A 12,335-nucleotide genomic window follows, 5' to 3' on the forward strand; every position below is an offset into this window, starting at 1 on the left:
CTCCCCGTCCCAGCGTGCCCCGCGCCCGGCGGCGGCGGCGGAGGCCGGAGCGGCCCGAGCAGGGAAGATGGCGGCGGCGGGCGCGGGGGCCGGGCCCGGGCCCGGCGCGGGTCCCTCGGCCGGAGCCGGCGCTTCCAACCCGCGGAAGTTCAGCGAGAAGATCGCGCTGCAGAAGCAGCGGCAGGCGGAGGAGACGGCGGCCTTCGAGGAGGTGATGATGGAGATCTGCTCCACCCGGGTGAGCAGCGCCGGCGCGGCCTCCCCCCCCCCCCCGCCGGATGCGCGGCGGGCCCGGGGCGGCTGCGGGGGCCGGGGGAGCGGGCGGGGGGGTCCCGAGGGCTGGGAGGGGGCCGGGTGACGGCCTGGGGGGAGGGGGTGAAGGGGGCTGCGGGGGGGTGCGGAAGGGGGGTTTAGGGGGGGTCGGGGGCTCTGCGGGGGGTGCAGGGTGAGGGGGGGGCAAGGATGCGCGCAGGGGGTTTGGGGGGGCTCAGACCGGTGCTCTGCGGGGCTGGGGGGGTTGAGGTTGCGGTGAGATGGGACCAGCTGGGGCATCGCCCCCTCCCGAGGTCGCGTTTGGGGTGCGTGGGGGCCACGAAGACCCCCCCCCCCCCCCCCAAGGGCCACACTCCCTCTCCGTGTGCCCACCCGCACCCCGGTTCCCCTTCCCGGGGGGGGTTTGGGGTTTTATTTCCTCGGCCGTGGGTGTCTCGGCGAGGCTCCGCACGTGGCTCGCCCCGGCCCGCGCCCGCCCTGCGTGGGGGTCCCGGCCCGCGCCCCGCGCCGCTGCCACGCTCCGGCCCCCGCCCCGGCTGGAGAACGCGACTCGGGGGGGCGAGGAGGGGATCCCCGCGCCCACGGCGCCGGGACGGGCTCCCGCCGTGTCGCAGCCCCGTGTCGCCGCGGCCGGGCGATCCTCCACCGGGACAGGGCTCGGGGGTCCGTCCCGCAGCTCCGGGGACCCTCGGGGGGGTCGGTCCTTTCCCGGCTCCCACGGGAAGCAGCGGATGCTCCGTCTCCGGAGACTTTTAAATTCAGCTTGGCCAGAGCCCGAGAAAACGCAGGATTGGGAGCACGGATGAGCGCGCCGATCCGAGACGGCAGAGCTGCCCCGCTCGGCAGCTCCGGGGAAGGGGAGCCGTCGTCCGCCGAGGGGTCTCGGTGGCCGGAGGGCTGCTCCAGCGGCGGAGCGGGGAGGCCGGGAACGCCGCGGTGTCTCCAGGAGCGTGGTTTGCCGGGCGGGGGACGCCGTCGAGGGGAGACGTTCGGCTCCCATTCGCCTCTCGCTCCGCGCCGGCCCTGCTGAGTCGGCGGGGGCTGTTTGCCCAGAGCGGGGTTTGGCCAGATTTCAGCTCCCGGAGACGCGGGGCTGTGTGCGGTGCCGCGGGGTCCGTCCCGGCGGAGGTAACGGGATGGGTGAGGGAAGGGCGAGGAGCGCGGTGACGCGGAGAGGCTCTCCCAGGTGCCGGGGAGCGCTGCCGGGGAGGCCCCGCCGTCACCCTGCGCTCGGGGTCGTCGGGAGCGGGAAAGGAGCGGAGCAAAACCCATCAGGGTGCTGAAAAAGGGGGTGTCTGGGGCGAGGAGCCCCGCTGGCACCCCGCGTCTGGCCGGGCAGCGGTGACCTGGCACCCACGGAGCCGGGGCTGCCGCCGGGAGGGTGACGGGGACAGGGTTCCGCGACGGGAGCGTCTCTCCGGGGGTTTCCCCCCGTGTCTCTCGGCGGGACGGCAGCGGGAGCGGCGACCTGCGCATCGCCGGTGAGTCTGGGAGCGGGCGGGAGCCTCGGCAGCGTGTTTGCACAGCAAACAGCTGGTTAATGTGCAGCGGAGCGGGGGGAGCGGCAGCGGGGCGTCCTCCCCGCTCATCCCGGCCCCGCGACGCTTCCTCCGGGGAGCGGCCGCGCTGAGAGCCACGGAGCAGCGCGGTGTGGGGCGGGAGCTGCTCCCGAGGGGGGTCCCGGCCCCGCGTGTCCCCCCCAGGTGAGGCGTTGCTCGGGCAGCTCCGCTCCGTGGCTCCGGGCTGGGGGACAGGCAGCCGGGGGGCTGCTGCCCGGCTCGGGGTGCCCCACTCCGCTGCGGGGGTCTAGCAGCCCCCCCTCAAGCTTTGTTTTGTCTTTCCTGGGGGTTTTTTTTCCGGCCGCTCGCGAGCTGCTGCCTGACTTCGGCCTCGTCCGGCTCTGCCGGCTCCCGCCGGGACGCTGCCTCGGCGAACAGAGCAGGATCCCAAGACCTTAAGCCCCAGCGCGACTCCTCGCGCTAATCCTGCGGTGCCAGCGCAGCCAGCTGTTGACTAAATCTCCCGGTTTTTTGCTTGTTTTTCTTTTCCCCCCCCCCACCCCGGATCTGGATTTCGCTGGTCTGAAGCTTGGGAATTTGCTGTCGCAGGTTTCCCGGCCGCAGCCCGTTTCCGAGCTGCTTTTTGTGCTTCGTCTCCTCTTTCCGTGGGGTTTGTCCCGGACCGGGGGCGTGGGGCTGCGTGGGGACCCCCGGGGTCCGGAGGGGAGGGGGGTTTGTGGGCGCCGTGGGCCGGGACCCTCCGCGGCGGGACGCCGGGGGCCGTGCCCTTCCCCGGGACACAGGCGGCGAAGCGACTGCCGTCTGCTGCCGGGGTGAGGAAGGCTGCGCCGCGCCGGGGGGGGGTCTGACCCCCACCCAGGGGGGCTGTGGGCGTGCTCCCGCCTGCCGGGCTGGGGCACGGGGGGGCTTTCCTGCTGGAAAAAAAAAAGCAAAAAAAAAAAAAGCTGGAGCTTTGACCTGCTGGAGAGCAGCTCTGCGGAGAGGGACTGGGGGACGACAGGGTGACCATGAGCCAGCAGCGTGCCCTGGGTGCCAAGAAAGCCAATGGGATCCTGGGGTGCATGAGGAGGAGTGTGGGCAGCAGGGCGAGGAAGGGTCTCCTCCCCCTCTGCTCTGCCCTGGGGAGGCCCCATCTGTAGTGCTGGGTCCAGTGCTGGGCTCCCCAGTTCAAGAAAGATGAGGAGCTACTGGAGAGAGTCCAGCGCAGGGCTACGAGGATGAGGAGGGGACTGGAGCATCTCTGCTCCGAGGAGAGGCTGAGGGAGCTGGGCTTGTTCAGCCTGGAGAAGAGAAGGCTGCGAGGGGACCTTAGAAATGCCGATCAATATCTGCAGGGTGGGGGTCAGGAGGATGGGGCCAGGCTCTTTCCAGTGGTGCCCAGCGACAGGACAAGGGGCAACGGGCACAAACTGGAGCAGAGGAAGCTCCAGCTGAACCCGAGGAAGAACTTCTTCCCTCTGAGGGTGACGGAGCCCTGGCCCAGGCTGCCCAGGGAGGCTGTGGAGTCTCCTTCTCTGGAGATATTCCAGCCCCCCTGGCTGCGGTGCTGTGCAGCTCTGGGTGACCCTGCTTGGGCAGGGGGTTGGGCTGGGTGACCCACAGAGGGCCCTGCCAGCCCCGACCATGCTGGGATTCTGGGATTTTGGGGCCAGCTCGGTGCCGGTGCTGCCCCGGGAGCCCGGCTCGCCTCTGCTGTGGGTGCCCCGAGCCGGTTATCTCCCGTCTGCGGTTTGCCGTGACTCCTTCCCTCGGCCTTGAGCCGCGCCGGGAGCTGCCGGGCCGAGCAGGCAGCCCTGCCCGCGTGCCCTGCCGGACCCCCGCTCCCCCCGGGATCTCCCCCAGGGCTGGATGAGGTGCCTGCCGGAAGACCCAGTGCCTGGGGAGCCCAGAGCCCTCTCGGGTGGGCGCGGGGGCTCAGCATCCTTCCTGCGCCGGAGCACCCACGGAGGGAGGAAAGTCCCTTGCGGGGCCTCCTCCGCACTGGGTGCCTGCGAAGCAGCGCGGTGCCGGGGACCTCGAGCCCTCCCGGCCCTCTCCTGCACGGTTCCCGGGCCAGGGGGGCCTCGCTCGGGGGCTGCCTCCTCCAGGGGGACCCCCGGGGGCTCGGTACCGGGCGTGGGGCAGCGCCTGGGGCTCGGCTGCAGGAGGGGGAGCGTGCGAATGACCCGCGGGGACGGCGACGAGGATGACTCGGGTGTAACGGGGCCGTTCGGGGGAGCCCCAGCACCCCGGGATGCCTGCTGGCCCCCCCCCCTGACCCCCCCATCCTCTGGCCCAGCTGCAGGCACAGAAGCTGAGGCTGGCACACAGCCGGGGACCCTACTACAGCGGCTCCCTCCCCAACGTCAACCAGATCGGCAGCGGCGTCTCCGACTTCCAGGTGAGCAGCGCCTGTGCAGGGGGGTCTGGGGGGGGCTGCCGCCCTCGGCACCTCGGGGAAGGGGCTCAGGGGCTGCGTCGGGACTCGGGGTGGGCGTCGGGGAGGAGGGTGAGGAGCTGCGGCGCGGGCTGCTGTTGGGGACAGGCGGGGGCGAGGGGGTGGTCTCCTCTCATCCCCTTGCCTGGCCCCGGCTGTGTCCCCTCGGCAGCGTCGGGGCTGTCGTGGGGGGGCTGATCCTGAGCCCCCCACCCTCCCCGCAGGGACCTCTGCACTCCCCGCTGGACTCCACGCGCAGCACCCGGCACCACGGCCTCGTCGAGCGAGTGCAGCGGGACCCGCGCCGGATGATGTCCCCCCTTCGCCGATACGTCCGGCAGATATCCTTCACCCCGTCCCCTCCCGCCCCGGCGGCGCGGCCCACAGCCTGTCCTCCCGCCGCTGCCCCCATCCCAGTGCTCCCAGTGCTCCCAGTGCTCGTCTCCTTGGGATGAGCGGCCGTTAGCCGGCACGCGCTGCCTGCGTTGGGCCCCTCGCTCCGCGTTTGGCCCTTAACGAGCCGCTCACATCGACAGCTCTCCCTACGGCCCGACCTACCTGTCGCCTCCGCCCGAGCCCAGCTGGAGGAGGTAAAGCCCCCCGCGTTGTCTCGCCGCTCCCCGGGCCCGGCTCTGCGGTGAAGCTCACCGGGAGGGTTGGGAAGAGGCCGGCTGGTGGGAGCCCAGCGCCGGGGCGTCCCGGGGGGGATTTACCCGGCGTCCCTGGCCCGTCTGCGGGGGAGAAGCTGGACCCGCGGGGCAGAGAGGAACGCAGGAGTGGGGCTGGGGGGTCTCCCGCCCCGCCGACTGCAGGTGCCACGGGATTTTCCGGGAGGAACGATGTCCTCGTGCCCGAAAGGGCCGGCTCTGGGGCGGCATCCGTCCGCCGCCGCGGCGGGACGAGGGATCGTGCCCGGGGTGAAGCACGGTGGCCGAGCCCCTGCGCGCGGCGGCCCTCGGCCCCGGGGCAGGCGAGGACAGGGCTGGCCAAGCCCGAGCGCGCCCCGAGCGTCGGCTCCGTCGCGGTGAGCTGCGTCGGGCTCAGCGCAGCCCGTTCAGAGGTCGCTGGGGGCTGCTGGGCTTGATTCTCAAGGCTGCCCTTGCTCCGAAGCGCTGTGCTCGGCGCCGCTCTCCTTCCCCGGCCCGAGGCCCATTCCCCCGGGGCGACTCGCTGCCGGCGCTCCGGCCGTGCCCGTGCTGCGGTGCCTGGCTGCGCTCGCGGTGTGCGGCAGCGTGCGGGGCCGTGCGAGCCCCTGCTCTGCCCCAGCTTCGTGTTGTGTCTTGCGCTTTGTCTGCCGCGACGAGCCTCGGCGCTGGTCAGTCCGGAGTGCCAGGGCCGCGGCCTCGTCCCCCGGCACGTCTTTCCCCGTCGCGCCGGGTCCAAGCTGCCGTCCTCCCTCGCCTCCCGGGGCGAAGCCTTGGCTTTTTCCCCAAAAGGAATTGTGTCAGATCCTCCCCGTCGCTCGCAGCGAGCACGGCCACCCTCCGTGCGGGACCTCGGGCTCCCGGGAGCCGTCCCTGCACGTGTCCACAAGGGACAACGGGCACAAACTGGAGCAGAAGAAGCTCCAGCTGAACCCGAAGAAGAACTTCTTCCCTCTGAGGGTGCCGGAGCCCTGGCCCAGGCTGCCCAGGGAGGCTGTGGAGTCTCCTTCTCTGGAGATATTCCAACCCCCTGGACGCGGTGCTGTGCAGCTCTGGGTGACCCTGCTTGGGCAGGGGGTTGGGCTGGGGGATCTCTCCACAGGGCCCTCCCAATCCCCCCCATGCTGGGATTCTGGGATCCCACTGCGAATTCCTCATCCCAGGCCCAGGGGGGTCTTTCATCCCGCTTCCACACAGCTGCTTGTGCTGCGCTCTTGCCCGGCGACGCTTCCCCGGGCGCTGCTGGAGGGCAGAGCGGTCCCTGGCCCCTGGTCCCCCTGTGTTGGGGCGCAGGGACCCTCCAGCCTTGCCCCGGGGACCCCCCGGTGTTGCCCCGGCTGTCACGGCGTTGGCGTTTGGTACCTGGGGGTTTTTGGCCCGGGGAGGTCTGAGCAGCCCCTTCCTCACGGGAACCCCTGGGTTGAAACCACCTCGGCTGCGGTCGCCAGCGGCCGTGGGTTTGGGGGCCTGGGTCCCCGAGGCGCCCATCGCAGCGGTGGCCGGGCCGCGGGCTGAGGCGGGGAGCAGGGTGGGGGTGTCGCGGGTCAGCCCCGACCCGGTGCCGAGGCGTCGGCGCAGATCGTCCTTCTGCCGCCCTCGGCCTCTGCGCTGCTACCCCCCTCCCGTGGGACCGTGCCGCCCCGCGCCCCTCTCCCGTGCCCCCCGAGTAACCCCGCTGTTTCCTTACAAGGACCATGCCCTGGAGTAACTTTCCCATGGAGAAGGGACATTTGTTCCGGCTGCCGTCGGCTCTCAACAGGTGAATGGATTTTTGATTCCCTTTTCTCCCTCTCCGCGTCCCGAAGCCGGGCTCCAGCCCTTCCCCGGGACCCCCAGGGTGGGCACAGCCCTGGCTGTAGCAACTCCAGCCCCCCGAGGAGAAGGGAAGGGGTCTCCAGGCTGCCCCGGCCTCTGAATGGGGGGACCCCGGGGAGGAGGTGGCCCTGGGGTCCCTGTGTGGTCCCGCAGCCACTCTGAGCTCCCCGAGGAGCTGCTGTTGGGGGCTCCTGGAAGCAGGGTGGGGGGTCCCCGGGGCCGTGCTGGCACGGTGCTGGCTCCCAGGGCGAGGTCCTGGCTCTGCCCGCTGCCGCGGCTGCGTGGGCTCACCCCGGAGCAGCCCCGGGGTTCGGGCCACCCGTCGGGAGCCCCGCGAGGTGACAGGGCAGGGGGTTCCCCGTGGGGTCGGAGCCTTGGGGACAGGGGGCAGCTGCCCCCGCCAGCCCCAGAGAGCCGTGGCTTTGCCCCGCAGGGGCTGGGGTGGCTTTGGGGTCGTCCCCTTCCCCGGGCTGGGGCACAGCGGGGGCTCGGCGGGGCGAGCCGGGGCTGGGGGCTGGCTCGGTGCCGGTGCTGCCCGCAGCAGGCCCTGCTCCGTCTCCCTTGGGCCGTGCCGGGGCTCGGTGCCGGCGGCGGGGCCGTGGCCATGCCGCGGGCGGGCGCCCGTCGCTCCCCGGCTGGGCCCCGCGCCGGAGGGGGCTGCGTCCCATGGGCGACGGGGGGAGCTTCCTGCCGCCCGGCTGCGCCGCGGCCGAACAATGTCCCCCTTGTGCGGTCCCAGGACGCGGGACGGCTCGGGCGGCCTTTCCCAGCCCCTCCCTGCGCTCGGCCGCGGCCGACCGACTAATTGGGAGCGCGGCGGGTGGAATAGCCCCGGGTCCTGTGCCCCAGCCCCTCCAGGACCCCCGTGGGAGGCAAAGGGTCCCTGGGGGGGCCCCTCTTGGGGCCCTCGCTGTGGTGGCAGAGCCGTCCCTCGGAGGGCACGGGGCCGCGGCGAGCCCCGGGGTGTCTGGGAGTGCAGGGCGAGGGACCCCGCTCGAGCGTGGCGTGGGGAGGGCTGGCGGGAGGGGACGGGGTCCCTGCAGAGCCCCTTGGCATCGGCCCCCGGGGCTCGCGGCGAGCGTGGGACATGGAGACGGCCGTTGCTCCGGCGTGACCCCCGCCCTGCGCTCCCCTTCCTCCCCCTGCTCCTCGCCTGTTTGCTGCCTGCCCTGGCCCTGCTCTCGCCGCCGTCCCGGGGCCGTGAACGGGGCGGGGGGCGAGCGCCGAGCCCGTTGGGCGATCGCTTTTCCTTCTCCCGTTAGGACGAATTCCGACTCGGCGCTTCACACGAGCGTGATGAACCCCAACCCCCCGGACGCCTACCTGGGCCCCGCGCAGGGCGTCCCGCCGCCCGGCCGCCGCAGCGGTGAGCGGCCCCTCCCGCGGCACCCCGCTTCCCCGCCCCGCCGCCTCGGGACCCCCGCGCCCCTGCCCGGACTCTCGGGGTGGGGGGAACACGCTGCCTGGAGCCCCGTCCCTCCGCGGCCCCCCCTTCCCTCCTTCGGGCCGCTGTCCCCCGTGTCCCCTCTGCTGACGGTCGCCCACTCGCTTGCAGGTTTTCTGGACAGGGACACAGACAGCAACGGTGAGCACGGAGCCGTGTCCCCCCCCTCGTGCTCTGCGCAGCGTCAGGGCAGCGGGCGGGATGGGGGGGCTGTCACGCCCCGCTCACGGCCGGTGGGTGCCCCGGGGGGGGCTGGATGCCGCCCTCCCCGCGCTGACCCGCTGCTCCCCCCTCGCCAGTGTTTGTTTTCCAAGTGCCTCCCATCGAAGAGACCTTCGACGACAACAAGCATTCGCTGAAGCCCTGGGACGCCAAGAAGGTGGGCGCGGGGGAGCGAGGGGTGGCGGGGACGTCACCCCCGCGTCCCCCTGCCCGCGGGGCCCTGCGACGCCCTCGCGCGGCGCCGGGTTCAGCGTCCCGGCCTCGCTTCACTCCTCCTCTGGTTCCGCAGCTCTCGTCGTCCTCGGCCCGACCGCGCTCCTGCGAAGTCCCTGGGATCCAGTGAGTCCCGGGCTGGGCTGGGGGGCACGGCTGGGCTGGGGGGCACGGCTGGGCAGCCCGAGCCCACCGGAGGAGGGGCGGGGGGCCGGGGAGCGGTGTCCCCGCACTGAGCCTCTTGCCCTCTCTCCCCCCAGCGTGTTTCCGTCCCCGGATCAGCCGGCCAACGTCCCCCTCATCCCCTCGGCCCTCAACACGGGCGGCTCCCTCCCCGACCTCACCAACCTGCACTTCCCCTCCCCGCTGCCCACCCCGCTCGACCCGGACGAGACCACCTACCCCAGCCTGAGCGGAGGCAGCAGCACCGGCAACCTGGCCAACACCATGACGCACCTGGGCATCAGCGGTGGCGTGGGCCTGGGGACGGGCTACGACTCGCCAGGTGAGAGCTGGCCCCGCGCCGGGAGACGCCGGAGCCCATGTCCCGGCATGGCCGGACCCGCCGCCGCGCCGCACGGGGCCGGTGCGGGGAGCCGAGAGCGGCCCCTGAGAGTGGTCCCCGCGGCGGGGAGCCGGCTGCGGTGCTCGGTGGCACTGGTGTCACGGAGCCGGCCGCGGCACAGATCGGGCGGTCCCAGCCTGGGACGAAGATGCCGCGGCCTGGGAGCGGGGTGGGGAGAGCCGGGGGGTCCGACAGCAGCGGGGGGTCCCGCGGAGGTGTGGGGTGGCAGCGCCGACGGGGAGCCTGCCGCCCGCCCCGTGCCGAGCCCCGCGCCGCGGCCGGCCCCGCTGTGTGTCTGTGTTCCCATCTGTGTCTCCATCGTTCCGGTCACCTCCGTCACCTTCCATCCCGCCCGGAGCAGACGGGGAGCCCCAGCCCGGCCCGGGGGGCAGAGCGTGGGGCGATGCCGTGGGTAACGGTGCTGTCTCTTCTTTTTTGTCCCCACAGGACTTTCCTCACCTATGCAGAGCTCCCTGAGTAACCCGTCCCTGCAGTCCTCGCTTAGCAACCCCAACCTCCAGGCCTCCCTGCGCAGCCCCTCGCTCCAGTCCTCCCTCAGCAACCCCTCGCTCCAGTCCTCCCAGAGCAGCTCCTCCATCCCTTCCTCGCTCTCCAACCAGTCCCTGCCCTCCTCCCTCTCCTCCTCGCTCTCCAACCCCTCGCTCCCCACGTCCCCCCGCAGCCAGCCCATGCAGTCCTCCCCCAGCAACCCCAGCCTGCCCTCCGGCCTGAGCGGCTCTTCCTTCGCCCCGCTGGTGCAGGCGTCCGTAGCCACCTCGCCCCGCCGACGGGTCCCGCTCAGCCCCCTCACCCTCCCCATGGGTGGCGACTCCAGAAGGCAGCACCCCAAACAGTTCTCACCAACAATGCCACCCACATTGTCCTCCATCACCCAGGTATGCATGGTCCATCGCCCGCGCCGGCCCCCGCGCCGCGCGCTCGCCTCCGTCTCCTCCTCCCTCCACTGCTCTGTCTCGTGTCCATCCTCATCTCAGCCTCATGCCAGGGAAGCCCCTCGTGTCCCCCCCTCCCCAGCCCGGCCAGCGGACCCCTCCCCGGCGGGAGGGAGCTCTGCGGGGGGACGGGGACGCGGCGTGTCCCGGCCGGGGCTCCCCCACCCCGGGTTCCCGCTCCGGCCCGCGGCGGGTGCTGGGTGCAGGGTTTTGGCGCTGGTGCGGGGGGTGGGGGGCTGAATTTCAGCGGGGGGGTCTCCCGGATTGCCGGGGTCTCCCCGGTGCCGGGGGACGCACCGGGGGCTGGCAGAGACGCTCCCCGTCCCCGCAGAGACGGGGCACCGAGCAGAGGGGCCGGATCCTGGCGGGCGCTGGGACGGGTCCGGGCTGACCCCCCCCTCTCCGCTCTCTCCGCAGGGCGTCCCCCTGGACACCAGCAAGCTGCCGGCCGACCAGCGGCTCCCGCCGTACCCCTATGGCCAGCCCGGCCTGCTCCTGCAGTCCCAGCCCGGCCAGAAAGCCCTGCACCAGCCCGGGCAGCCCCCCCCGCCGCCGGCCTTGCCCCCCGCCGCGCCGCCGCGACCCCCGGCACCGGCGAGCGGGGCCGCGCAGCGCCCGTTTGCCCCCCAGTACCAGCCTAACGCCGCCCTGCCGCCGCCGGGACCGCCGCTGAGCGACTTCGGCTTGGGCAGCGTGAGTGCCACGGGGACCCTTGGGTGGGGTGGGGGGGGGCACAGTGGGGGTTTTTGCCCCCCCCCCCTCCGTCACCCGCCTCTCCCCGCAGTTCGAGCAGTTCGGGATGGGGGAGAGCCCCACCGGGAACAGCGGGGGCTTCCCCGAGGAGCTGGGGTCGCTGAGCTACCCCCCCGCCGAGGCCACCTACGACCCCCCCGTCCTCAACCGCCAGACCCTGAGCAACTGCGGCCGCCACGGCCCCGGCCCCGTCCCCAACATCGTCCTCACAGGTGGGTGGGCAGCGGCAGCCCCCGCCGCGGGGCGCGGGGTTCGAGGGGGGGGGGGGTGCTGAGGCCTGACCCCCACCCCCCCCCCTCGCCGTTAGGCGATTCTCCCCCCGGCATCTCGAAGGAGATCGCGACGGCGCTGGCCGGCGTGCCGGGCTTCGAGGTGGAGGCGGCGGCGCTGGGGCTGGAGGACGAGCTGAGGATCGAGCCCCTCAGCCTGGACGGGCTGACCATGCTGAGCGACCCCTACGCGCTGCTCACCGACCCGGCCGTCGAGGACTCCTTCCGCACCGACCGCCTGCAGTGAGGGGCCGGGGGGGGGGCTCCGACAGCACCCCCCGGCCCCCTCCCCCCACCATTTCCCCCGCCACCTCTCTTTTTCCATGAATTCCCCCCAAAAAAACGGTGGGGCCAGCGCCGGCTCTCCCAGAGCCGGTGGGAAAGCGGGGGGGGGGACGTGAGCCAGGCGCTCTCCGGCCCCCCCCGCCCCCCAAACTCCCGTCCCCCCGGGGCGGCTGTACATAACCCTGTAGGTAGAGACCCCCGGGGGGGGGAGATGGGGCCACGGAGGTGGGGGGGGCCGCTTCTGTTTTTATTTTATTTTTTTTTCTGGCTAATCATTACGTTTAAGGAGAAACCCCGCTCTCCCCCCGCCAGCTGCGCCCCGTATGTACCCCCAGCCCCCCCCCACCTGACCCAGCTGCCGGGGACGTGTCGAAAGCACTTGTAACTTTGCCCCCTCCCCATGCCGGGGGGAGCGCGGGGGCCCCGTCCGCGGGCGGGGGGACCTGGGGCCCCAGGACCCGCGTTTCCCCCCCACCCACCCAGGAGGGAGCCAGAGTGATTTATTATTATTATTATTTTTTAAAATATATTATATGTTAATTAAATGCTCCCTGTGATGGCGTGTAGCTGATTCGGGGGGGGGGCACACAGAGACCCAGCTCCCGGGCCTCCCCGGGGGGCTGTGGGGGACACAGAGGGGCTTCGGCTGCTCCAGGCCCCCCCACCCGGCCAGGTCCTTAGGTCTGGGGTCGCTGACTGGGGGGGTGATGGGGGGTGGGGCCACAGGGAACTTTGGGGGGGGGGAGGTGCTTGAAGTTCTTTGGGGTGCAGGGGGGGGGATTCCTGGGGGGTGCTGGGAGGAGTCCTGGGGGGGTTCTGGCCGTTTCTGGGGGTGCTGGGGGGGGTCCTGGCAGCTTCTGGGGGTGCTGCCGGGGGTCCTGGGGGGTTCTGCCCGTTTCTGGGAGTGCTGGGGGGGTGCTGGGGGGGGTCCTGGCCGTTTCTGGGAGGGCTGGGGGGGTCGTG

General features: G+C 72.7%; 1 protein-coding gene across 1 annotated transcript; it reads left to right on the plus strand.

Annotated features, from left to right (window-relative positions):
• Positions 1–58: 58 nt before the first annotated feature.
• On the plus strand, positions 59–11,917 carry CRTC2 (CREB regulated transcription coactivator 2). The gene is made up of 14 exons (XM_075445437.1): positions 59–238; positions 4,072–4,173; positions 4,434–4,550; positions 4,738–4,799; positions 6,544–6,612; positions 7,931–8,034; positions 8,224–8,253; positions 8,412–8,491; positions 8,624–8,673; positions 8,808–9,052; positions 9,560–10,008; positions 10,483–10,758; positions 10,850–11,030; positions 11,126–11,917. The coding sequence occupies exons 1-14, from the start codon at positions 68–70 to the stop codon at positions 11,332–11,334; spliced, it is 2,145 nt and encodes a 714-aa protein (XP_075301552.1). The 5' UTR covers positions 59–67; the 3' UTR covers positions 11,335–11,917.
• Positions 11,918–12,335: the final 418 nt, after the last annotated feature.

This window comes from Opisthocomus hoazin, chromosome 30 (assembly GCF_030867145.1).
Source record: "Opisthocomus hoazin isolate bOpiHoa1 chromosome 30, bOpiHoa1.hap1, whole genome shotgun sequence".
NCBI classification, from domain to species: Eukaryota; Metazoa; Chordata; class Aves; order Opisthocomiformes; family Opisthocomidae; genus Opisthocomus; species Opisthocomus hoazin.